At 38.0% G+C, this 27975-nt stretch overlaps 1 protein-coding gene across 1 annotated transcript; it reads left to right on the top strand.

Moving 5' to 3' along the window:
- Nucleotides 1–27864, top strand: LOC108318769 (protein TIC236, chloroplastic). Its single transcript, XM_052880621.1, has 15 exons — nucleotides 1–80; nucleotides 3619–4138; nucleotides 11341–11511; nucleotides 11662–11721; nucleotides 12312–12434; nucleotides 13161–13433; nucleotides 16728–16791; nucleotides 16968–17095; nucleotides 17179–18000; nucleotides 18079–18359; nucleotides 18535–18794; nucleotides 20626–20873; nucleotides 21013–21204; nucleotides 26477–26749; nucleotides 27373–27864. The coding sequence occupies exons 1-15, from the start codon at nucleotides 1–3 to the stop codon at nucleotides 27517–27519; spliced, it is 3642 nt and encodes a 1213-aa protein (XP_052736581.1). The 3' UTR covers nucleotides 27520–27864.
- Nucleotides 27865–27975: the final 111 nt, after the last annotated feature.

The following is a 27975-nucleotide window of genomic DNA, read 5'->3' on the forward strand; positions in this document are numbered from 1 at the left end:
ATGACCACGATTGCTTCAACCTCGGCTGGTGTCATGGAGGTTGTAGGCCAAAAAGTCACCTTTTGGGGTCTTCTAGTCCAGTAGAGGGGAAACTTTGGACGCCCAACTTCGTCAAAAAACTTCGAGCGCCTAGTTTCTTTTATTACCACTTTAAATTATTTAGTCTTGAACCCTTTGGAAGAGTTCGAGAACTGTTTAAATAACAACTTCTTCTCCATGGAAATAAGCGACACCCAACCTCGCTTAGAAATCAGTCGCACACATAAATAGTGGAGGAAGATGGCGGGCGTTGGAGTTAGATCCAGAGTAGAGCATATCACCATGCTTAGCAATCGGTCCAACTGTTCGAATGCAACTGAGTAGGAGCTACATTCAACTTCCTTAGAACGACAGCTCGGAAGTTGATAAAAAGGATCCGAACGAACATTTGGGAGAAGAGGTAGGTGTACACGAATCTTCGGTACTATCTCCTTTGTCATCATATACCCGTTCGTTTCCTTTCAAAGAGCTAGTTTTATCAGCTCGGCTTCTTCCTCATCCCGCACAACACAAGACTGGTCGACCCACTCTTCTATGTCCTTCTTCAAGCGAAAGCGGGTGACATACTCCCTACTTCGTGAGAGCCCAATCGTAGCCAGGAAACGCGGGCAAGGTCTACACATACTCGTCCCCCTCATTTTCACCATCTACCTCCACTGTTCTATAATGGAGACCAATCACAGTATCGAAAAAGGCCCTATCACCATGTATACCGGTCGAAACATCAACCGAGTTGCTATCCCATTTGATTGTCTCGAAGAAGGACGAAGACACGGAGCTCGGAGATGAAGATCGAGCACCGTCACCAGCGAACCCTCAGTTGCCCTTCCCCGACGACTCCTTAGATGAAAATAGACGAACGATAGTCATTATTATTACCTTAGAGCAAGAATAAAGTCGGAAGGTAGGCAAAGCAAGTGAAAAAAATTGGTGAAAATGATAGTCATTTCCCACCATTATTTATAGAAAAATCTTAAGTAACTGCCAATGCTCCTCCATCATTGATCTGGAGCACGATCAACGGTCCAAATAGCACGACTCTACCACTCCCGCAATGCACAGACTACGGTGTAGAAACGCGTTTTCCCGCCACAACCCTCAATTCAAACCTGGTTGAACAATGAGGAGCCAATCAAAATAGAAGATAAATCTCCAGGGCCTACGCTCCAAAGCGGTTCTAATATCAAATCCATACGTCATTAGATATTGGCTAAGGCTTAGGGGACTTGTGTACCATATGACCATACGGGCGTGAAGAAGGTTCGTACGATCAAGATCACTAAGAGGGCCGACCGGCCCAAATGATCAATACCATTAAGCATCATCCAATCAAGATTATCGATAAACTTTGTTTATTAGCCAATGGGTCGTGATTAGAAGTCCGTTAATCATAGGCTCATCCCGAAATCTATAAATGCAGGTCAAATGTAAGAAGTTAAGTGATTGCATTTATCCCGATCAGATTAATCATTAACTTGAGCGTCGGAGTACTTTTGACATATACACTCAGACGGTTTGGAGTTTAGATAAAAAATTTCTAACTAAAAGTGTTCAAGATAACCTAAACTGACTTAGAGAAAAATGTGAATGAGTGTTTTGTAGACATCTCGACGCTACGTCTGAAACACTTATAGTAATAATTTAAAAGATATATAATTTAATTATTATTTAATAAGATATATACATAATTTATTAATATATCTTCTATATTTATGGATTTAAAAGACCAATAAATATGTTTCCAATACATGGAGTACTACTTCAATATTATTCACTATTTTCATATCAATTGTATTATTACTCATAAACTCTTAATGACTTAAGTTTCTTTCCAATTTTCAACAGCATATTACATTGACATAATAAAATAAAAACAACTTAATTCTTAAAGATATTATATTTCATTTTAAAAACTATTCAACCAAAATCCGATAAAAACTATATATATATATATATATATATATATATATATATATATATTAACAAACACTAAAAATAATATTTCAAAATATATCTAAATAAAAATTATATTACTTTTGTACTGTATGATTGTTCAGACAACATTCCATAGTGATCGAGCGGTCAACGTTCTTAAAAGAACGAAGATTTCTCCAAATTCAAAGGAACGTTGACCAAGTAGTCAAACGAAGATTTTAAAATGTTTCGGATGGTGAGGTCGAGAACTACTCCTTCACATACACTTTTCTGTTAGTCTTTTAATGTTGTCTTGGGTTTTCCATCACAATAGTCTTTAGTCTTTCTCCTTCAATTTTTAAGTCGGGTGCACTTGTCAAAAGTACTATGATGTTCAAGTCAATTAAACGAATTTGATCGGTTATCATAGTAAAGTTTTAAATTTGAAATAAATGTAATCACTTACTTCATTACTTTATCTATGTATTTATAGATTTCAAAGTGAGCTTTTAATTAAGATTGATCCAATTACAACTTAAAAATCTATAAATATATTTTACCTATTTTTACTTGTTAAACATGTTGAATTTATGATAATATTTTAATAGTTCTTTAAATTTATAATTATTGATCTATAAAATTTATGAATTTATGATTATTGATCCATAAATGATAACAGTTCTTTAAATTTAAAGAAATTTTTATTCTTTTCAAAACATTGACTGCGGTCAACGTGAAAGCGTTCATAAATTACAACTTTAATAAAGAATCCACCCATGCCAAATAAAATAAATTACACAATACTAGTCTTGACTCTTTTTTTTAACTTCTAGTTTATCTTTGGTCTATTTGACATAATACTGCTCGACTTGTTTTTTTAAGGCTTAATACCCTATTTTGTCTCCAGTTTTGCTCGAAAATGTCAAATTAGTCCATCCTTTAAAAAATGCATCAATTACGTTGTCACTTAATAAAATTTGCATCAATGAAATCCTTTCCGTTAAATCTGTACAAACGGCGTTAATTATTTTTCTCTCTCTTCTACTTAAATAATTAACGCCGTTTGTACGGATTTAACGGAAGGGATTTCATTGATGCAAATTTTATTAAGTGAGGATGTAATTGACGCATTTTTTAAAGGATGGACTAATTTGACATTTTTGAACCAGGGGATAAAATAGGGTATTAAGCCTTTTTTTAACTTTAGTTCATCTTTTGTTATGTAAACGAAATATTTTGTTATTGAAATAAAAATTTTAATATATGTTGAATTTTTATTGAAAAGTTAAAAACCTTAATTACAAGAATTGTGTCAAAAGTTAAAAAAAAAAGTAAAAGTAAAACTTTTTAATATTATGGAAAAAGAAAAAGAAAATACAAACATTATCGTTTTGGTTTTGTGAAATTAAATATAGTATTTAATTAAATAAAAAATGTGTATTGTTTATAATTTTTTTATTATATTTTAAGGTTAAACATTATTTTTTTATAATTATTATATAATGTTTCAATTATGCTTGTTATTTAGTTTTGCTATTCTCACCAAATTCTATCACTGATTTTCTGCTTTCCTCAATGGGCTAGCATTCACCATTAATAACACTTGGTGCCAATTCTGTTATTCTTACACAATTTCTCTTAAATTTTAAAAAAATAATAATGCAGAAGGTTTGATATAAAGTGGACTGCACCTACAGCTGAAGGGTCTTTCAGTGATGCTCGAGGAGACATCATAATCTCACATGATTTTATTACTGTGAATTCTGCTTCAGCTGCATTTGATCTGTATACGCGAGTTCAAACATCTTATCCTGATGATTTTCATCATAAGAAAGAGTTCAATATTCCAAGAGCCATCCCATTTACAATTGATGGAGTTGAGTTGGATTTACGTATGCGTGGGTTTGAATTCTTCAGCTTGGTTTCTGCATACACTATGGATACCCCAAGGCCTTTGCATTTGAAAGTGGCTGGAAGAATAAAGTTTCAGGGAAAGGTTTTAAAACCAATTGGCAATATTACAGAACAAAATCTTGAGATGACAAGGCAGAATGTACAAATGTTAGATAAAGGAATTGTAGATAGTCTTGTTGGCGAGGTTTCAATCTCTGGTCTCAAACTGAATCAACTTATGCTTGCCCCTCAGTTGTCTGGGTTGTTGAGAGTTTCTCCCAAGTGTATTAAGGTGATGCATAAAATTCTCTCTTCCAAAAATGGTTTTAATTGTGAGCTATTGTGGATTTATTGAAGTTTATTCTCACTGCTCAGCCATATTGGATCACATTGTTATCATTGTTCATGGACATGGTTTCTAGTGAAGATGTTTGAATTTAATGTTTGAAAATCACAAAAAAAGAATTCTTAGTAAAATATTTCTTGTTCAATGATAATTAATCACTCAATTGGTAGTTGTTTTCAAAGAATTGATTTTGAACAATCACTTATTTACATAATTGACCTCCTGAACAGGTTTATTTGTTTATTTCATGAAATCCTTTTCCTAATTTCCACTATACTATTATCGTATGACATCTTTTAATGTTGTCATGTTTGTGTTAAGCACCTGATAGCTGGCATTTCTTTGTAGCCAGGGTCAAACTGTTAAAATTCATTGTGTTAGACTAGTTTATATTATCTTCTGAGCAAAAGCTGTTTTGTGTTGTATCTATCTGTCACCTAGAATTGTAGGGGTAAACTGTTACCCTCCAAATCCTATGATAAACTCTATTATGTTTTTCTCTCTTTCCTTAAGCCACTGATCCTTATATATACATATGTATGTAAATATATATCTATTTCCACACAAACACACATAGATAGATCTGAGAAAACTATCGACATGTACAGAGTAGGATCTGAGAAAACATCAGCACCATGTTTGGACTGTTTATTATTGGAAACAATTGGAGAAGATATAGCACGAGCTTCAACCATGTGAGTTTTGTGAAGTAAATCACGTATGTACTTGGTTTGAGTCATAGGAACAGAATTATCATGTAAATATTTGATCTCAAGATCAAGAAAATAGTCTAATTGACCAAGCTGCTTCAGAGAGAAAGTAGAATGAAGATTTTCAGTAACACTCTGAATTAGACTAGGAGAACTGCTAGTTATGATAATATCATCAACATAAACTAGAAAAAAAATAACCTCAGTTTCCTTTTTATATATGAACAAAGAAGTATCAAAAGTACTAGTAAGAAACCCAAGCTCATGAAGAGTAGTCTGCAGACGAGTAAACCACTGTCTTGGGGCTTGTTTCAGCCCATGAAGTGTCTTGTTCAACTTCCAAACAAGTGACTTATCAGATACCTCAAATCCAAGAGGTTGCTGCATATATACAGTCTAATCCAGAAAACCATTTAAAAAAGCATTATTAACATCAAGTTAAAACACTTTCCACCCATGAGAAATAACAACAGTAAGAACAACTCTAATTGTAACTGGTTTCACCACTGGAGAAAAGGTTTTATGAAAGTCAAAACCTTGAATTTGAGGAAAGCTTTTAGCGACAAGACAAGCTTTACATTTATTGATTGAGCCATCAACATTTTCCTTGATTCTAAACACCCCTTTACTACCAATAGCTTTTTTGTTAGAAGGTAAAGAAACCAGATCCCAAGTCTTTTGATTGATTAAGGCCTCATACTCTTGCTGCATTGTAGCCTGCCTGTTTTTATCTCAAGAACTTGTTTAACACTAGTATGTTCAGAATGAGATGACGATAGAGATGGATGAATTGTGTTGAAGGATGCCAGAATTGGACCGATTTTGCATTGGATGATAGTTCAGAACAGGTGTAGAAGGAGAATCTGACACAGAAGATGATGAAACACCTGGACTAGAACCAGAAGGGGAAACATTTGGTGTTGAATCACTGTCACATGACATGGAAGTGCTAGGTACTGAATTTTCAGGCTGTTGAGGTGGTGAAAACTTTGAATTTAATGTGAAGTAATGACTAAGATCTTTAATAGAATTTGGTGATTTAGGAAATAAATCAGAATAAGGAAACCGATGCTCATCAAATGAAACATCCTTTGAAATAAATATTTGACCACTAGAAGATAAGCATTTATAACTTTTATGTGTCAATGTTTACATTCAATAACTCCATTTTGATGATGAGTATGAAGACAAATTAGTCTATGAACAATGCCATGATGACCTAAAAAGTTTGTAAAAGGACGTTATTCACCACCCCAATCAGACTGAACATTTTTAATTTTCGAATTCACTTGCATCTCAACCATGTTCTTAAAATTTTGAAAAACAGTTAAGGTTTCGACTTTAGTTTTTGTTGGCAAAATCCAAGTATATCTAGAAAAGGCATCAACAAAAGAAACGCAATACTTGTATCCTGCATGAGAAGTAATGTGTGCAGGGCCCCACATATCAGTAAAATTGAGTTCTAGTGGAGAATACTCAGAATTAGATTCATGAAAGGGCAGTCTATGTGATTTTCCAGCACAACAGGATTTACATAAACCAGAGTCAATTGTGTTGTACGCTGGAATATTACAATGTTTGAAGACAATATTCACAATATGATTACTGGGATGATGTTAGGGATGGAGAGTTTACGAGTGAAGGAATAAAGCATTAAATGCCTAGCTGCCTTAGCAGTTAGGAAGAGCGGGGTTATTGGTTGTATAAATAGCAAATAATCAATTGTAGTGGGGGCGGGTGGGGGGGGGGGGGGGGGAATTGTTTTGATTGTAGTCTAACAGGGTTTGTCATCCTGAGGAGGGAGGTTAGGCTCTCTAGAGGGAGGTTATGTTCCCACCCAAACCCAGTCCTTGTAAAGAGATTCGTTTACGGTGAATAATAGCAAAAACTCATTCTTTCATTTCTGTTTCTATCTTTTGAGTATTTTCTTGTTAGGTTCCAAACCCAGGAACCTAACAATTGGTCCGAACTGCCGGATCTGTTTCGGAGGGAAGAAGAGCTAGCGAGGAGAAACGGGAACGAGAAACTGCCGGATTGGAGTGGGGGTGAAGGATCCAAAAGTAATCAAAAAATTACCGAATCATCAAGGGAGAACTGCCAGATTCAAAGTGGGGTGTGCCAGTTCGAGAAACTGCCGTATCGAGATGCTGCCGGAATCGTGTGCGGGTGAAGGAAATTGCGGTTGATAGAATGAAGACGCAGACAGGGGAGCTACGACCAGATTATGCAGCAATACGCCAAGATTTGCAAGAAATAATGAGGATGATGGGGGCGCGGGCTCACAACAATGACGAACAATCAGGTGGAAGTCAGGCTTCCGTAAACGGGAACCAGCGATAGGCTTCCGTCAAAGGGAACTAGCGACGGTGCGAGGAGGATATTGGAGGGAGAGTGGGTGGCGATCATGGTGGGACCCAAACCCACAATCACGGTGGCGATCACCAGGAGGTGCAGAATCAATGGCGGAAAAGGGTTGAATTAACCGCTTTCGAAGGGCTGGACCCGTTAAACTGGATCAATAGGGCGGAGAGGGTTTTCGAGCTTCAAGGAGTAGCGGAGGAGGAGAAAGTGCGGTTCACGGACATAAGCATGGAGGGCAACGCGGGCTACTGGTTCAGAGCCTGGAAGGATAAAGCTAAGAATTGTTCGTGGGATGGGTTGAAGGAAGCCCTGGTGACAAGGTTTGGAACCTATGTTGAGCATTTGGCAGCATCGAAACAGACGGGGACGGTGGCGATGCGGATTGCAAAGGATGTTGAAGAATTTCAGGGAGGCGAAAAGGTCGGGAACGGGAGAGGGATTGAAGACCAGTCGTCTTGGGGACGACCGAGCGAAGAAGTGACACGGTCCGAGACCTATTGCTATAACACATGCCGATTGAAAGTTACCGAGCGGTTAGAGGCCGATCGCCATAATCCAGGACGACCGTTCGGTCCATGCCATCAGTGGCCAGGAAAGAGTCGAGGGACGGTTATTTTGGGGGAGGATGAAGAGGTGGAGACTGAGGAAGCTGAGACCGAAGTAGACCGGAAGCAGATGGAGATGTCCGTTTTCTCAGCTGGAGGCCTCACTCAGCCAAAAATGATGAAGCCGAACGGTTTGATAGGGGGCCGAACGAGTATGGTTTTGACCGATAGTGGAGCCAGCCACAATTTCATAGGCAAGGGACTGGTCGGGGATCGGGGTTTACCCATGGAGGATACCCAACCGTACCATGTGAGCTTGGGGGATGAGCAGAGGAAGAAAACCAACACCGACCGAACGGTTGAAGTTAGCAGAAAGGAATCGAACGGTAGATCGAGTGTTGCCGAGCGGTCCGAGGTCGAATGCAATATCCCAGGTGAGGTTGCCGAACGGTCCGAGACAGAATTAGACCTAAAGCAGACGGAGTTGTCCACTCTCTCGGCTGGAGGCCCTATTCAGCCAAAAGCAATGAAGCTGCACGGGTCGACAGGGGACCGAACGATTTTGACCAGTATAGGACGAAACCGATCGGTATTGACCAATATAGGACGAAACCGATCGGTATTGACTAGTAGAGGTCAAACCCGAACGATATTGAGGGTGATAGGAAAGAAAGAGGAAGAATGGAAGATAGTGGGGGAGGAGTTGCCACCACCCAAGCCTCCTGATCAAGCCGAACGGTAACGGGGGACAACCGAACGGTATCAACAGGATAGACCGAGCGGTTGCAATAACAGACCGAGCGGTTAATGGGTAGCGATAACAGACCGAGCGGTTAAGGGGTAGAGATAACAGACCGAGCGGCCGAACGGTATCAGCATGAGAGACCGAGTGGACAAGTTTCCCGTTTCCAACCTTGAGGACAAGGTTGTTCAGCAGCGAGGTGTAATGTTAGGGATGGAGAGTTTACGAGTGAAGGAATAAAACATTAAATGCCTAACTGCCTTAGCAGTTAGGAAGAGCGGGGTTATTGGTTGTATAAATAGCAAATAATCAATTGTAGTGGGGGGAATTGTTTTGATTGTAGTCTAACAGGGTTTGTCATCCTGAGGAGGGAGGTTAGGCTCTCTAGAGGGAGGTTATGCTCCCAAACCCAATCCTTGTAAAGAGATTCGTTTACGGTGAATAATAGCAAAAACTCATTCTTTCATTTCTGTTTCTATCTTTTGAGTGTTTTCTTGTTAGGTTCCAAACCCAGGAACCTAACAGATGACCTAATCTTTTTTCCACCAATCAAACCTATTAGTGTCAGAAATAGACTTATTAACCGTGTTTATTACAAAGGAAACTGGAGCCGAATGAGGAGTGGACACAAAAGTGGACTGCAGCTGAGATGGTTGATTGAAAAGATGAGCATTGGTGAAAGAATACAATCCATTAGCTCCAACAACTCCATTGCAAACTGACTGACACTTAACAAGTTTTTAGTAATAGAAGGAACATGCAGCAAATGCTATAATTGAAACAAGACTCTGGAATCATAAGGTGATAGAAAAGAAGATGAACCAACACAAGAGATACTCAAACTTGCACCATTTCCAATGAAAACATGATTTGGTCTTTCAAACTGTTGGAGTTGTTTAATGTTTAGAGGTTCACTTGTGACATGAAAACTGCCACCAAAATTTTAGTATCCAAGAAGTATTGGCATTACTTGGTGTTTCAGACTTCATGATCATTGCACTAGGTTGACCAGTGGTATTAGATTTGTTGTTTGGATTCAGCCAAGTATTTGAAGTCTTATAAGAGCCAGCTGAGTAAGGAATTAATTGTTGTGTGGCTGGATCAGTGAAACACAGATTATGTGGCTGAAATGAGACATCAGACCGGAAGTAACAAAATTAGCTGTATGACCCAATTTGCCTGGCAAATTGGGCACTGAAAATTAGTGAACTTGCCACCACGTCCTCTAAAAGAACCACCGCCACCACTAGGGGATCCTTGAAACCTCCGCTTGGAGTAACACCTCTAGAGGAAGAGCCTTGAATATAATTCAATGAAGGTTGAACCATGGTTTGAGACTCTTGCACATAACAAGTAATGTTTCATGACCATACAATAAAGCTTCAATCTCATCAATAGAAGGTGTGTGTTTCTTACTTTCAGTTACAGACACAACATGAGCATAATCTGATGGCAATCCTTCCATAATAGCATGTACATGTTCTTCATGTTGGACAAGAACTCCAACTGCAACAAGCTCATCCACATAATTCTTGAATTTCAGTAAGTAGTCTTCCATGGATTTGGAATCAAGTTTGACAGCTCTCATAGAAAGCTCGAAGCTTTCTAGCAGGAGAGTTAGTTTGAAGACTAAAATATTCATGGATCTTCTCCCAAACATCATAGGAATGAGTAATCAAGAACACGATATAAAACTGATTTGAAAAATAATGACTTATTTATTGATATCAATCGCACCAATTACATTCTAGTTGGAAATAAGACTGATTTATTATTCTCTCAATCATGAAAAATACATTCTCATATCCTCTATTTGTAATAATCTAATTCTCCTAAAAAGAGAAATAGGAAAACTAGGAAAACAAAATAAAATAAAAGATTATATATCTATTTCCTCTAATTAGAAAGATTCTAAAGATATTTTCTCTAATTACAACAATTCTTACCATCTCTATTTGTAATAGCCAAAACTTTTAGAAAAAGTAATAAATATATGCTGAAATAAATAAGAAGTTTCTAAATATAATTTTTCCTAATTACTATGGAGATACTTAGAATATCTTTTATGCCAATAATCTGCACTGGACAACACATGGGAAGACAGCTTCTAATTTTTTGTGGGCCGTTCATCCCATTATGACATTGCTTGAGTACTGAGTTTATTCATCCACTTGTGGATCTTGTTATATGACCATCACTCCTTTGTACAATATATATAGTTCAATCCAAAACCAGTAGAATAGACCCCCTCTACCAGGATATATTATAACTAACTATTCATTTTAGTTTTTTTACGTGAGACAGGCTTCTTTATGTTGTCAGTCATTTTGCTGTGCTTTTATCTGACGGTTCCTGTTGGAAATCCTTAGATAACATCAATTTATATATAAGTGGGTACAAACCTCATTTTGCAAGCTGATTTTGTGAGGTTGAGTTAGGCTTAAAGTTCACTTCTTAACATGGTATTAAAGTCATTATTAGAGTCTATCCTAGTGAGATTTGTTATTTTTTGGGCATATTGTTCCACCCGCTATCAGACCTATATTGGATCACCCATTAATGTTTAATCTCACGTTCAAGATGTGTGTACCTGAGCGTGAGGGAGTGTGTTGAAAGTCTCACATTGATTAGAGATAAGATTAATTTATAGTATATAAGTAAGTGCAAACCTTATTTTACAAACCGATTTTATGGGATTGAGTTAGACTTAAAGTTTATTTAACAGATTCAGATTATCTAGCTCTATTTAATATATAGTGGTTGTAACAGTCAATTATTTGTGAAATACAGTTGGATGCATCTGGTAGACCAGATGAAAGTCTTGCAGTGGAGTTTGTTGGGCCGCTACAGCCCAGTAGTGAAGATGGTCTGCAAAGTGGGAAATTATTGTCCATTTCCCTTCAGAAAGGGCAATTGAGGGCTAACATTTGTTTTCAACCATTTCATTCTGCCAACTTGGAGGTAACTAAATTTAAATTTCAGGACCGCTGTTTGATTCTAGATCTGTTTGTTTGTCTGCTTGAAAGATTTAGTTCACTTAGTAATTAGACCAAAAGTTGGTATTGAAACTTTTGCTTGAATTTTTTCAAATTAGCTGGAGCTGACTTGTAGGTACGGCATTTTCCACTTGATGAATTGGAGCTTGCTTCTCTTAGGGGAACCATACAGAGGGTAAGTCATCATACCAGCATGTTATGATTTATTTTTCAGCATCTTCCTTGCTCTTTGTTGTACTTCTATTTGACATATCTGGATCCTTTCAAATTTGATCCAATTATACCAGGGAGAGTATCTGCGTGAACAATCTATCCTGACATTTGAACCCTGATTCCAATTTTAGAGAAACAAATTTTGTTAATGAAAAAAATGGCATATGATTATTGATTTTAGTTATTGTTTGGTTTATCATTTACCATACCTGAACAAGGGTTGTCCATGATTTCCAACTTTGGTTAATTTTTCATAAATTGGGACTCTGTTTGCGAAGATTTCCAAAATTGTTATTCTTCTATGCTTTTTGTTGTGTCTCATTCTTAGAATTTGGAATTGAGACCTAACTTGATTCTACATAGTATAGTAGTTGATAGGAACTTGGGTATTTTGAGATAAGTAAGTCCAAAATCAAGTAGTATGAGGTATTATTCCTTCATCTGTCATGCCAATTTTTTTTCCAGTTCTACTTGAATGATAACTTGCATGAGGTATTATTTAATGGTCATGTCACAGAAACAAGTTTGAATTGTCTGTTTCTTTGATATCAGGCAGAAATTCAGCTTAATCTTCAAAAGAGAAGAGGACATGGAGTCCTGTCTGTACTTCGGCCAAAATTCAGTGGTGTGCTTGGTGAAGCCCTAGATGTGGCAGCTAGGTGGAGTGGAGACGTTGTGAGTGCGTTAAACCATCTTCATATATGTTTGCACATAAATTTCTGTTACATGCTAGTTTACTTATTGCTATCTGGGTAAAATAAAATCGTATCATATCTGGCGAAGTTAATTTTGAGTATGCGGGGTAATGCTCATTACTTTGGTTCTGTTAGTTTATGTTCATTTTTTTAATTTAAATATGACTTACACAAAGTTAAATCTAAAGTAGTATCTCTTTATGCTTTCCCTTGGTGATTGTCAGTAATAGATCAATATCCTTTTAACATAAAAAATACAGGTTTTCAGTTGATTATCTGATTAAAATGTGTATAGGCAATGTGTCGAGTGAGGGCTATTTTTATGAGAGCGTGATGAACAAATTTCAACCACATATTCACCATCCATCAATGAGGATTAAAAAGTTACTTAATTGTTGCATGACCACAAAAAAGTCATATGATTAATGTAACCCACTTCCTCCCTTACTATATAAGAAATAAGAAATACATTAGAGTGACAGGATATTATTAGTGAAAAGATAACACCACCATATCATGTTGCTACAAACAAATTACCGATCACATTTAGGATAGTTATCCTATCCTATTCTATCATATCATCTCCAGCAATTGGAGTCTAAAGATTCTATTTTGTTACCTTGGAATTCAAAGAGCATCATCTATTGAATCCAATACTCATTCTTTTTTGTAATACTGATCCCCCAATTGGTGCATTATTATTCAGATCACTATTGAAAAAACTGTTTTGCAACAAAACTACAGTTATTATGAACTTCAAGGTGAATATGTGTTGCCTGGTACCCGAGATCGTAGTTCTGTTGACAGAGAAGGTGGCCTTATAAAAAGGTTAATGTCTGGTCATATTGGCAATGCTATATCCTCTATGGGCAGGTGGAGAATGAAACTTGAAGTTCCTAGAGCAGAGGTTGCCGAGATGCTTCCCCTTGCAAGGCTTCTTTCTCGAAGTTTGGATCCTGCTGTTCGTTCAAGATCTAAGGTTGCATCACTATCATTATTTATGCATTGGAAGTTACATATATTCATTATCAGCCCTCTAAATATAGCATATTAATATGCTTTGCTAATGCCATAATTTTGGCAACTTATGGAAATGTATATCATATATCTAGATTTTGTGTCTAGGCTTTTTTTAGTTGTGTAAATATACTAATTTTGAATTTACTGTGCTCACTATACATGTAAATAAATTTATCAAATTCATGATTTTCATTCTGCATGTAGTTTACTACACGTGCTTGTTTATTTTCTCTCTGCCTATTGGCTTGCACATAAAGAGAGGAAAATCAAAACCAGGCATGGCTGATGGACCCATTGTTGACTTTTATTACCAACTGGTTTGTTGACCTCTATGATGTATCCGTTTCCAGTGCATAGTCTTAGAAATTAGGATAGAATAAATTGATTTCACACATACAATGCTGGAAAGCTAATTTAGGAAATACAATAGCAACACTAATTTAATCAAATCCCTATGATTCAGGATATTTTCCTTTTTCATTTTAATATTAATCTGCTAAATAAGGAAATAATAATAGCAGTTGCTTCGAGAAAACTACCTCTGCCCACTGTCAATACCTTTGTTTTCTTTGTCATTCACTAGAGACCCAGCCACTGTGCCACACAACAAGCTCTAGTGTATCATTGTTACTGTTGCACATGGTAGTGGTCTGGCTGCTAGCTTTACTACTCTCACCTTTATATCCCCTCTTCAGATGTGGCCTCACCTCCATTGTGCCTTGAGTTTTTCAATGCATTTGCTCAGAACCATTGCAGTTACCTTGAGGCATTAACCTTTTGGATTTTGTGAGCTAAAACATGGCTTTTTGAGATCCAGATATGTTAGGTTTCTGTAATTGGAAACCTAATTCTCTCCTCTCACAATTCACAACAGGAATACCAAAACAGAAGAATGAATCGTATTTTTTTATTTGCACACTAACAATGTCAAGAATCAATGTACACTTATGGGTAAATGCGGGAGCCTAATCCCCCTCCTTAGGCTTATGTCCTGACTATACAAGTAAACTATTCACACCTTAACCAACTAACAATTATTCTATTTATAATGTGTTCTTCCCTCCAACTAACTGTTATTACAGTTATGCTTCCTAACCAGATACATCCCCCTTTTTCCCCCTTATCCCACTCTATTCTTCTTTCTTCTTTCATATATTTTCTAGCCCCTATCATTGCCCCCAAGGTTAAATTCTGGAAATTGATCTTGTATTGCCACCGAGTCCTCCCAAGTAGCCCCATCGGCTCCACCCTCCTGCCACTCAACCAATATCTATTCCACTAAATTCTTGCCATGTTGCTTCTGTCTCCTGCCCAACACACGCTTCGGCCAAAATGAGGGCCCTTCTGCCTACAAGCCCTCGGGTAACTCCCTTTCCACCTTCTTTGTTTCCACAACCAATTTTAACTGCGATACATGAAACACAGGGTGAATTCGTGCTGTATCTGGTAATAACAGCCTTTAAGCCACCTTTCCCACTTGCTGCACCACCTTAAAAGGTCCGAAATACCTGACCGAAAGCTTAGGGTGTAACCTCACTGGCATGGAGGATTGCCTATGGGGTCTAATCTTCAAGTAGACTCAGTCATCAACCTTGATCTCTGCTGGCTTTCTCTTGCGGTTAGCATGCTTGGCCATCAAATCTTGAGCTCTCATCAAATGAAATCTGAGCTGCTGCAATGCCTCATCCCTGGTTTGCAATTCCTGTGCCACAACTTCCACCAACATTTCGCCTGGAATGAACCTTGTCAATGTTAGGGGAGCTCGTCCATATACAATCTCAAAGGGTGTACACCTAGCTGCCCCTTGATAACTGGTGTTGTACCAGTATTCGGCCCAAGGAAGAACGGAACACCAGCTCCTGGGCTTCTCTAAACAGAAACATCTTAAGTATCCTTCTAACACCCTGTTTAAAACCTCTGTTTGGCCATCTGACTCTGGATGATATGTTGTACTCATTTGGAGTTGGGTGCCTTGTATTTTGAACAACTCCTTCCAGAACAAGCTCAAAAATAGGGGATCCCTGCACTCACTATCGTCATCGGTACGCCGTGTAACCTCACCACTTCCTTCACAAAGATTTTATCCATTGTGCGAGCCGCGTAGGGGTGTTTCAAGGGAATAAAGTGCCCGTACTTACTCAATCGATCTATCACAACCAACACAGCGTCATGGCCCTGCGATTTGGGAAGCTTTACTATGAAATCCATACTAATCTCTTCCCAAATTGCTTGGGGAATCGGTAAGGGTTGCAGCAACCCTTGAGGTGAGGAGGCCAGATATTTGTGTTGTTGGCAAATTGGACATTAGGCCACGAAATCTGTAACCGCCTTCTTCATCCCTACCCAGTATAATGACTGGGGCGCCCTGCGGTATGTGTGGTATACTCCCGAATGACCCCCAGTAGCAGTAGTATGGAACTTAGCTAATATCTTAGGTATCCATGCTGACTTGGCTGAAATAACCAATCTACCCTTGTAGTGGAGCCTGCCTCTTTCCAGGGTATAAGCTGAATTAGACTCAGGATCCTCCTTCAATTTCTCCACTATCTTCCTCAATTGATCGTCCTCCTCTACCTCCCCCAAAACCTCCTGAAAATCCTGCCAATAGGGCCGAGCCACTATCCTCAACTCCTTCTCCTCCTTTGCTTCTTCCCCTTTTCTGGATAGGCTGCCTTATACATTATTTCGAAATCATACCCAAGGAGTTTAGCTATCCAATTATGTTGATTCTGCGTAGTAATCTTCTGCTCCAGCAGATATCTCAGACTCCTCTGGTCTGTATGCACCACAAACTGCTGTCCAAGGAGATAGGGTCTCCAATGCTGGATAGCTAATACCAAGGCCATGAGCTCCTTCTCATAAATGGACCTGCTCAGTGTTCCCTCTGATAACGCCTTGCTAAAAAATGCAATCGGCCTCTTGTTCTCGGTGAAAACAGCCCCCACTCCTCCACCAGAGGCATCACACTCAATATGAAACTGCTGGGTGAAATCAGGCAAGGCCAAAACTGGTGCAGTAGTCACTTCTATCTTCAACTGCTCCAGTGCAGCAGACCTTTTAACTCTCCTTACGTACACTCAATTAATCTTGGGCCTAGGGGCTACATCATTCTGACCTCAAATCATGTAGAGAATGTTTTTAGCTAGTCTGGTTCCTTTACTGTCTCCTTCACCGAAATTTACTATTCATCTGTATATTCTGTTTCTTCTCTTAAGGAAAACTGATTATGCATGTTTCTACATTGTGTATGCAGGATTTCTTCATTCAAAATTTGCAGTCAGTGGGATTATACACTGAAAGCCTTCAACAACTGCTTGGTATTATCAAAAGATTGCCATATGTTGTTTTCCTTTCTAGAGATGCAATATTTGATTCCTGATTTTGCCATGTCTTTTGAATTATTATTTATTGATAATATAATTAGTCGAATAAAATTTATTGAACAAGTTAATTTTTCTGGCTATTTTCAATGATATACACGACATTCAGACAGTGAGGGGGCTTCATGCTCCATCAAATGATGTCGTTCTTGAAGATTTAAGTCTGCCTGGTTTATCTGAACTCAAAGGTCACTGGCATGGATCTCTTGATGCTAGCGGTGGGGGAAATGGAGACACCCTGGTAAAATGTTCAGTTTTTTTGTATTCTTCTAGTAGTATAAATAGTGTATTTTGAATATTAACAGTCTTATTCTTTTATTTCAGGCAGAATTTGATTTTCATGGAGAGGATTGGGAGTGGGGAGACTACAAAACTCAGCGTGTGTTGGCAGTGGGTGCTTACAGTAATGATGACGGCATGCACCTGGAGAAAATTCTTATCCAGAAGGATAATGCCACCATCCATGCAGATGGAACATTGCTAGGGCCTAAAACCAACCTCCATTTTGCAGTCTTGAATTTTCCTGTTAGTCTTGTTCCAACTGTAGTTCAGATCATTGAATCTACAGCAATGGATGTTGTTCATTCTCTACGGCAGTTATTGGCACCCATTAAGGGTATATTGCACATGGAAGGAGATCTTAGAGGAAGTTTAGCAAAACCAGAATGTGATGTGCAAGTAAGACTACTTGATGGTTCTGTTGGTGGTGTTGATCTTGGAAGAGCTGAAGTTGTTGCCTCTCTAACCTCAACCAGTCGTTTTCTTTTCAATGCAAAATTTGAACCTATAACCCAAAATGGGCATGTACTTGTTCAGGGTAGCATTCCTGTTGCGTTTGTACAAAATAACACATTACAGGAAGATGTAGAATTAGATAAGAGTCAGATTACTTGGGTTCCTGATTGGGTGAAGGAGAAAAATAGAGGGAACGCTGATGATGCTGGTGACAAGAAGGTTAGTAGAGATAGAAATGAAGAAAGTTGGAATACTCAACTAGCAGAAAGCCTTAAAGGACTAAATTGGCAAATTTTGGATGTTGGAGAAGTCAGGATTGATGCTGATATAAAAGACGGGGGAATGACATTGGTTACAGCTTTATCTCCACATGCCAATTGGCTTCATGGAAATGCGGATTTGAAGCTTGAGGTTGGTAAAATGAATATAATTTTTCCCAAATATTGATATTTACTTCTCTGAATCTTGTCACATGGCTTGACTTAATAGGTCAGAGGTACAGTTGATCAACCGGTACTTAATGGACACGCATCATTCCACAGGGCATCTATTTCTTCACCAGTGCTACGAAAACCACTTACCAACTTTGGTGGAAATGTTCACGTGCAATCAAACAGGTTATGCATCACCTCACTTGAGAGTAGGGTAAGCAGAAAAGGAAAGCTTCTTGTAAAAGGGAATCTGCCACTCAGAGCAAGTGAAGCAGCCCCAGATGACAAGATTGAATTGAAGTGCGAAGTTTTAGAAGTACGGGCACAAAAAATATTAAGGTTACTTTCATAGCTTCTTTGAATTTCTTAAGTTTACTTCTAGACTTGATAATGGATGCAGAGGGGCTCAAGTGACGACTAAATCATAAATATTATTGATTTTTTGAACTGCATCCTCCACCTCCGGCCTTGTTATATATAGTCTCTTTTTAACACAATGCTATTCATTTGACAGTGGTCAGGTTGATTCTCAGTTGCAAATAACTGGTTCAATATTGCAACCGAACATATCTGGGAACATAAAAATAAGTCAGGGAGAAGCATATTTGCCACATGATAAAGGTGGTACTCCTGCTTCTAATAGATTTCCGTCCAATCATTCTGGGCTTCCTACTGCTGGTGTCAGTCGTGTGTTTGCTTCAAGATATGTATCACGATTTCTCAACTCAGAATCTGCTTCTTCAAGGACGACAGTGTCTCAGTCCTCTGGCTCTGGTATTATTATACAGTTTAGCCTGAGTTTTTTCTAATCATTTGGTGATGAATGTTCTGAAATCAGAATGGATTCTCTTATTATTAATTCAAACTGAGAGGGTCTTGCTTCCATTTCTATATCATTATATTTACCTTGTGAGAGAGGGGGGGTTGGAAGTCCCACATTGACTAGATATAAGGTCAATTTATAATATATAAGTGAATGCAAATCTCATCTTACAAACTAGTTTTGTGGGGTTGATTTAAGCTTAAAGTTTACTTCTTAACACGGTAATGAAGGTTGCATTTTAGGGCTTACATAGCAATGAAGGCTGTAAAAAAAATCTCACAATTAAAGTGTCCCAAGAATCAAGAGGCATTTTAGGGCTTACATAGCGATGAAGGCTGTAAAAAAAATCACACAATTAGAGGCTCCCAAGGATCAAGAGCTCTAATATCTTCTGAAGTTTAAAAGAAAATAATTTCTTTCTTATTCGATCTCATTACATATGTCTGATATACATATACATACATTAATTGGATAAATTTGGAAATAAATGTTAAGAAGTAGACTTTAAGCCTAACTCAACCCCATAAAACTGGCTTGTAAGGTGAGATTTATTATAAATTGGCCTTATCTCTAGTCGATGTGAGACTTCCAACACATCCCCTCACGCCGAGGTAGACATCATCTTGAGTGTGAGACTAGACATTAATGGGTAGTCCGATAACGGCCCGATAGCGAGTGGAACAACATGTCCAACAAACAACAAATATCGCTAGGATAGGCTCTAACCATAGCTCTGATACCATGTTAAGGAGTTGACTTTAAGTCTAACTCAACCCCACAAAACCGACTTCTAAGGTAAGGTTTGCACCCACTTATATATTATAAATTGGCCTTATCTCTAGTCGATGTGGAACTTCCAACACACTCCCCTCATGCCGAGGTATATACATCATCTCTAGTGTGAGATTAGACATTAATGGGTAGTCCGATAACGGGTGGAACAACATGCCCAACAAACAACAAATATCGCTAGGATAGGCTCTAACCATAGCTTTGATACTATGTTAAGAAGTGGACTTTAAGCCTAACTCAATCCCACAAAACCAGCTTGTAAAGTGAGGTTTACACCCACTTATATATTATAAATTGGTCTTATCTCTAATCGATGTGAGACTTCCAACAATAAGCATTGCCTATTCTAGGTAACAGATCCCAAAGATTGTGGGATTGAAATTCTAGCAATAAAATCAAGATACAACCAATATACGAAATTAAAAGTAATAGGAATATGTTAAGAAGTGGAACTAGACTAGTGAGTGGTCTGATAGTAGTTCAATATTGGGTTGAATAATATACCCAACAAACAACAAATATCACTAGGATATGTTCTAACTTACTCTGGTACCATGTTAAGAATTGGATTTTAAGTCTAACTCAACCCCAGAAAACTGGCTTGTACAGTGAGGTTTGTACTCACTTTATATACTATAAATTGGCCTTTAGTCGATGAGGACTTCCAACAGAATCAAATCTAAAACTACCTAAAATATCAATCAGCACAAAGTCACTATTGCTGCAACAAATCAAATGTGCTAATCATATGTATTGCTGAGTCAGCTGAATCATGACAAGGGCTAAATAATTTACAAATGGCATTTTACACTTTACCATCTCACATATTTCATAATTTGTATCAGGAGAGACCTCAATCATTAATTTGATTCCTTGATCTTCTACTTTTGCTTATGCTATTCATAATTTTAGTTCAGTTCATTATGTTATATTATTCACAATGGCTGATAGTACATGGATTCATACCTTTCTTTCCTTCAAAAACAACAGTGACGGCTAACAAGTCAACTCAGGTTGAAAAACAGATGGAGCAAGTGCAGATTAAACCAAATGTAGAAATCTGTCTCAATGATTTGAAGCTTGTTCTTGGACCAGAGTTGAAGATAGTGTATCCTTTGATTCTTAATTTCAGTGTAAGTGGAGAGCTTGAGTTAAATGGTCGGGCCCATCCCAAATGGATAAAACCTAGAGGCATACTAACATTTGAGAATGGTGAAGTCGATCTAGTTGCAACACAGGTATATGTAACATTTTCTTTTTGCAACTCGTGCAAATTGTGCACTTCGGTGTGGTTTCTTTGAGGCTAGTTTTCTTTTGGTTTGTCTTGGGTATTTATTAACACATTCTTCACGTTCATACTATCCTTTTGAAATGTAGGTGAGACTAAATCGAGAGCACTTAAACATTGCAAAATTTGAGCCTGAGTATGGACTAGATCCAATGCTTGATTTAGCTTTGGTGGGATCTGAGTGGCAGTTCAGAATTCAAGGTAGAGCTAGCAATTGGCAGGACAAACTTGTGGTGACCTCAACTCGTTCTATGGAACAGGATGCACTCTCACCCACTGAGGTAAACATGCTGTTGTAAATAGAAAACTATTAGGGTAAAAATATCCCCAATATCTCCATTGTGGTTAGGAGAAAATATCTTTAGAATCTTCCAATTCATTCAACATTCTTTTTTTTCCTTATTTTAAAGAGATTGATTATGACAGATTGATGTGATGAGAATGTAATTGGTTGTGATTTTTCTCTATAAAATAATTAATTGTTTCCTTGTATAGTTAAAGTTGGTATCAGAGCCTTCAATCTTTGAAGGCACGCTGTTTGCCATCACTGTTGTGGTAATAGATGTGCCAGAAAGGTACAACCCACATTGGCAATCACAATGCCACACTAAGTCCCACACCACCAATAGTGTTGGTGTGTGCGGCCCATGTGCCTTACTTTGATGAAGCCCACTTGCTGCCCCCACAACAAATAGGGTTGTTCAGACTCTTGAGCCCATTTCAAGGACTAGTAGCATTTCATTTGACTTCGATTTGAGTATATTTTAGTTTCTTGATTCTTTTGGAAAACAAATTCTCCTCTACGTCTTTGGTTTATATCTTCTATTTATATTCATAAAGAGTTGATACAATAGGGAGATAGAAGATCAAGGGATTGTCCTAAATTGCTAGGGATTTAATGCAATGGAGAGAGCAACTTGAGTATAGTAATACCTCTTCATAGTTTGGATTTCACAAAAGTTAAGCTCTTGAATGAACTGCTTCACCCATATAAGTTCATACATTAGTGATGCCATTGCCCTGTATTCAGCTCCAGCTGTCGATTTGGGCCACTACACCTTGTTGCTTACTTTTCTATGAAATAATGTTTCCTCTAAGGAAAACACAATATCTAATAGTAGACTATTTGTCAATAGGCGAACATGCCCAATTTGCATCATAATACCCAAATACCTTAATGCTTCCTCTATTTTCATATAACAACCCTTGTTCGACAGCCTTTTTGAGGTACCTTAGAATGTGAATGATAACATTTCAATGGCCAACACATGGAGCCTGCATAATTTGACTAACCACTCCAACTGCAAAAGATAGATCAATTTTCCAACCTACCTTCATATTTCTCTGGATCACAGAATAAATCACCTTCTGTCATTAATCTCTGATTTGGGTCCATAGGACTGTCCACCAATATTAGACTCAGCCATTGGAATAGGAAGAACCTTTTGTATGACTTGAACATCTTGAATAGATGGAGAGAAGTAAGGAGTTTTTTCAAAGAATGTAACATTGACAAATGTGTAGTACTTATTTGTTTCAAGAGAGTAACACTGGTACCCTTTTTGAAGTCATGAATAACCTAAGAAGACATATTTGATAACACGAGCAAAAAGTTTGTCTAACCCTAGAGACATGTCATGAACAAAGCATACACAACCAAAAACTCGAGGAGAAATGTGAAAGAGAGGATCATTTGAAAACAGAATGGAGAAAGGAACGTTATGATTGAGAGAGGATGACATCCTATTAAGAAGAAAACATGCAATTAAGATGGCATCCCCTAGTGATGGACAAGAATATGGGAAACAAGCAAAAGGGTAGGAGCAATTTTAGTCAAGTGTCTATTTTTTCTTTTTGCTATACCATTTTTGTTATGGTGTATGAGGACAAGTGGACTGATGTAATATACTATGTGAACTCAAAACTATTGAAAAAGTGGATGAGAAGTACTCTTTGGCATTGTCACTTAAGATTTTGATTACTTGACCAATTTGATTTTTTATTTTTTTTTTTCATTCAAAAAGAGATGTGAAGATGGATAACAATTCAAAACAATCTTTCATAAGATAAACCCAAGTACATCTCAAATATTCATCAATGAACGTAACAAAATACCTAAAACCAAAATGAGACACAACTAGGTCCCTAGATATCAGAATGGATAATAGAGAAACTATAATTAATAGAGAAACAAAATTGAGAACCACAAATGAAATGAAAACATGAGGAACCTACCCCTCAAATGGTTTTATTCACCTATGAAGTTTGTCAGACTCCTTCCTCCTACAATATCGAATCCTTACTCTTTCTGTTCTAAGTGAATCCTTGATCATTAGTTCTGAAATAAAAATGTGGTTTCTTTTATTATTGTTATTATTATTTGACTTTCCAAATTCATATTTCTTTAACATAAATATTAGTAAATCAAATATATTCAACTATAAGAAAACAATTTAATTTATATCAGCAATTACTAACAGAATGGAATCATGTAATGTGTTGGTCATTTTCATGATATAGGAACTAACTTTTGGATATTCAATCTATTTCACATCTGATCATCTAAGAGAAATACATAATTTGAAATCTTAAAAGTTCATATCCTTACTTGTATTATGTTAGTATTAGATCAGGTCCTTAAGTTGATTTATGTCTCAATCTTTTGTTGGTAGAGAACACTTGGAACCTAGGATTGTTATGTGGATTGTAAGAGATTTGTGAGTGTTAATGTGAATTGTTTCTGTTGCAATTTGAGATAATGTCTTTAGAATCTTCCTAATTAGAGGAAATAGATATATAATCTTTTATTTTATTTTATTTTCCTAGTTTCCCTATTTCCCTTTTTTGGAGAATTAGATTATTACAAATAGAGGGTATCAGAATGTATTTTTTATGATTGAGAATAATAAATCAGTCTTATTTTCAACTTGGTATCAGAGCTTGTCTGATCTGCTTCTGCTGTCTTTGTTGTCTGCCGGCAGCCGGCCGCCATGGCCGCCGACGGCCCCTAAAAGTCTCTTCTTTAACATGTGTTTTTAATGGGCTCCAATTGCCCTAGTCAAGTTCTGCCTTAGAATTCTGGCCTTTTTTCAAGTATTACCAAATACAGAGTTTGTTTGAGTATGATCAGAATGGGATTCGAACCCATTCCCTTTCGGACCAGTAGCTGAAACTGGTGCTTTAGATCTGTTGATGCCCAATCAATTTTTGCTCCTTTTGGCATTCTTATTGACCGAAAGTCTCTTCTTCGAAGAACCCAAGAAAGGCCACTGCCTTTGTTGCTTACTCCGCTATGCACCGCCGCTCTCTGCCGCGGTCACCATCCGCCGTCGTCCTCCGTACGTCGTCGGCTACCGTCCGCCGCCGATCAACGTCGCAGTTCCGACGGGTGACCAGCGAATCTGGATCGTCTCTTCGAGTGCGATCTAACCCTGGTGGTTGACGTCTCAGACTCCTCCGCATGTGCCATCACGCGCCTCCTCTCTCCGTTAGATCTCGTGTGTGTTTGTCACGCACCGCTGTCCCGGTGTCGGAATCACACCATGTCACTGTCCCGTTGTTGGAATCACACCGCGCCGCTTCCGGTCGACTCGCCGAACCTCCTCCTCTCTGTTTTGACCTTCCATAGTAGAATCTACATCTTCTTTGCTTCTCACTATTCGCCGCAAGCTTCATTCGTTTTTTGTTTCTCGAGCAACAATGCTTCGTCTCCGCTGCTGATGCGCCAGCTCCTAGTACTACTTCTCCTGCTTTCGTCATCTTCTTCTCCATTGAGAAGGGTTCTTTGCCTTCAAGGGCTTTCTGCCACCACCAATGGGTTTCTTCTTCCTCTTTCTTGTGCGGCACTGATTGGTGCTTCTTGCCGACGTCTCCGCCGCTTGTGTCGCCGAATGCACCGGCACCTGTGGCCAAGCCTGTCTCCACCATCTGGTTACCATTCTGTGATTCTCTCTTGCAAGTGTGATGTCCCTGTTGGCCTGTGGCATGAAGGGGAGTCTATTTCTGTAGCTGTGATGTTCCAGTCAACAATTCATCAGCCTTGTTGGCGGGTGCTTTAATGCCGATGTTGCTGCAGTCAATTGTTGTAACCTTTGCAGTTTGTCGCTGTTGCCTCAATAAGCTGCCGCATTTTCTTTAGTCAAGATTAAGAGTGTCTCGTGAAGTGCATTAGCCGTCGTTTTTGTTGTTTGCCGTGAGGGGAAATATTTTTCAGCCCGTGCAGAGAACTTTCTTATTGGGCTAGAGTTTAGCTCGTACTTTTGTGATACAGTGTAAGTATCACCATTTGGGAGTAGTCCAGTAGAGAACTTAGGACCTCCAAAGTCTCTTCGATATTTGGTGTTTTTTGGTTTCTACCATCACTAATGTGAAAGGCTCTCTTCACCGTCAATGCTTTGTTATAACAGCCTGCTGAATTGGCTCTTTCGAAGTTATGGGATTCAGATTTTTTTCCTCGTACGGATCGGTTCTCACCAGTTGTGCCACCTACACGTTCTGTTGTTCAGTCGTGAGGAGGAGAAAGTTTCAACCGCTGCAGGGTAGTGTAGTCCTTGCAGGTCTGTTGCTGTTAGCCTCTGCAGGATAGATGTTTTCTGAAGGCCTCTTGCTGTTCAGGGCAGTTAAGTCCCTGAAGGTTTGTTGTTATTTAGGGTAGTTAAGTCCGTACAGGTTTGTGGTTGTTAGCCTTTTAGTTCCAGCTGCTGCAGGGTAGTGTAGTCCCTGCAGGTCTGTTATTGTTAGCCTTTGCAGGACAGTTGTTTCCTAAAGGCTTGTTGTTGTTCAGGGCAGTTAAGTCCCTGAAGGTTTGTTGCTGTTTAGGGTAGTTAAGTCCCTACAGGTTTGTGGTTGTTAGCCTTTGAAGGCCTCCCATATGTTACTCATGGAAATCATGTTCTTGAAGTTTTGTTGTTGTTCGCCACTATTGATGGCAATTCAGTCCCTCCAGTTTGTTGTTGTTCGCCACTGGAGGCCCTTCATCTGTTCTTGTAGTTTGTTGTTGTTTGCTGCTGCAAGTCATCATCCATTTTTGATGGAAATCTCTCTTGTCCATTGTTGTCCAAGTGGAAGTTTCATGGTGCTAGTTCACCCTCGTCCATTGCTGTCCAAGTTGAAGTTTCATGGTGCTAGTTTGCCCTCGTCCATTGTTGTCCAAGTTGAAGTTTCATTGTGCTAGTTCGCTTTTGTCCATTGTTGTCCAATTTGGTTTATTGACGTTCTCTACAATTGAGTTTGACTACTATTCCAAGCTTGGTTCATACAATTTTTTATGATCCAGCTTGAGGAGGAATGTTGTAATTTGAGATAATATCTTTAGAATCTTCCTAATTAGAGGAAATAGATATATAATCTTTTATTTTATTTTATTTTCCTAGTTTTCTTATTTCCCTTTTTAGGAGAATTAGATTATTACAAATAGAGGGTATTAGAATGTATTTTTTATGATTGAGAATAATAAATCAGTCTTATTTTCAACTGTTTCATCTGTGAAAATCAGCATCTTTGTGATTTGATTTTCAAGAAGACTGGTTCTATTAATTGTTTTTAACTATACAGGCTGCCAGAAGGTTTGAGAGTCAGTTGGCTGAATCCATTTTGGAAGGCAATGGTCAGCTTGCTTTTGAAAAGCTTGCAACTGCAACTCTGGAAAAATTAATGCCACGAATAGAAGGGAAGGGCGAGTTTGGCCAGGCTAGGTGGAGGCTAGTATATGCACCTCAGATACCCAGTTTAGTTTCTGTTGATCCTACAGCAGATCCTCTCAAGTCACTTGCCAGTAATATATCGTTTGGTACAGAAGTTGAAGTTCAGCTTGGTAAACGTCTTCAGGTAATCATAAGAAAACAAGTTAACTCTCAAATCCTTGCTTCCCATCACCATTTTTACAGTTAATTATAATTTACTTGTGTAAATCAATTGAAAATCTGTATTAAATATCAATAGAGGGGGAAAATTAGCTTTGACATTCTTTAATATATATGTATATATATATATATATATATATATATATATAGCAATAGATGATACCTTTAAATGGGTTTCAGATGACAACTCTTTTCTAACCGTGATGAAAATATAAGTACAAAACAACAAATGTCATTTTATGAATAACAAATGCTTAGTTACTCGTTAATCACTCTGAACATTGCTAATGCTAAGTGGTTTCTGCACTTGTTCACTTTATTGTTTCTAAACTAAATACCTTTTTGTAACATTTATTTTTACAATCTAAATATAATAATATTTCGATTAGGGAGATGTTTGATTTCCATTAAGTACACATTCTAAAGTAGAAGCATATCATTCAAATTAGGGAGATGTATTTGTTAGTTTCTACATCATATAGAAGCATCTATTATTTGTTTTATGGTGAAATCTTAAATACTTTAATTTTCACTAAGAACCTGTGCCAATGTTAAAGCTGAAGGTTCCTGCTATCATTTTTCTTTCAGGCCACCATTGTTAGGCAAATGAAGGAGTCTGAGATGGCAATGCAATGGACACTGAGCTATCTTCTTACAAGTCGTTTGCGAGTGCTCCTCCAATCTGCTCCATCTAAACGCCTTCTCTTTGAATACTCTGCTACATCCCAAGATTGAGCTGCATCCAATTAATATTTGCAACTACATCCCTCACACCAACCCATCCACCCACCCAACCACAGAACTGCATCACTGTTAATAGTAGAAAAGAGGAAATGTGTTCTGAAACTATTGTTAAAAAGAACAGCTTAAACACACTTCAAATTTTTTCCCTTGCATATTATGTGGGGGAAGGGGGTCTTTGGGATGCTTTTTGAATGTGAAAAAGGTAGTATAGATGCATATTTTTTGCTCAAATTGAGCCTGTTTATATGTAGATGCTTAATTCATGAATATTTCAGCCAGTAGTTTTGTACATAAATTCAACTTCAGTGAAAGTATTATAGCATATTGTTTGACACATGAAGCTAAGAAGCATGCTTTTGCTTTGCTTTCTGTATCCGAATCATCAAACTAACTTGCATCCCTAATTGTCCAATTTATTCTCTCGATTGCGTTAGCTGGTAGATTTGA

This window comes from Vigna angularis, chromosome 7 (assembly GCF_016808095.1).
Source record: "Vigna angularis cultivar LongXiaoDou No.4 chromosome 7, ASM1680809v1, whole genome shotgun sequence".
NCBI classification, from domain to species: domain Eukaryota; kingdom Viridiplantae; phylum Streptophyta; class Magnoliopsida; order Fabales; family Fabaceae; genus Vigna; species Vigna angularis.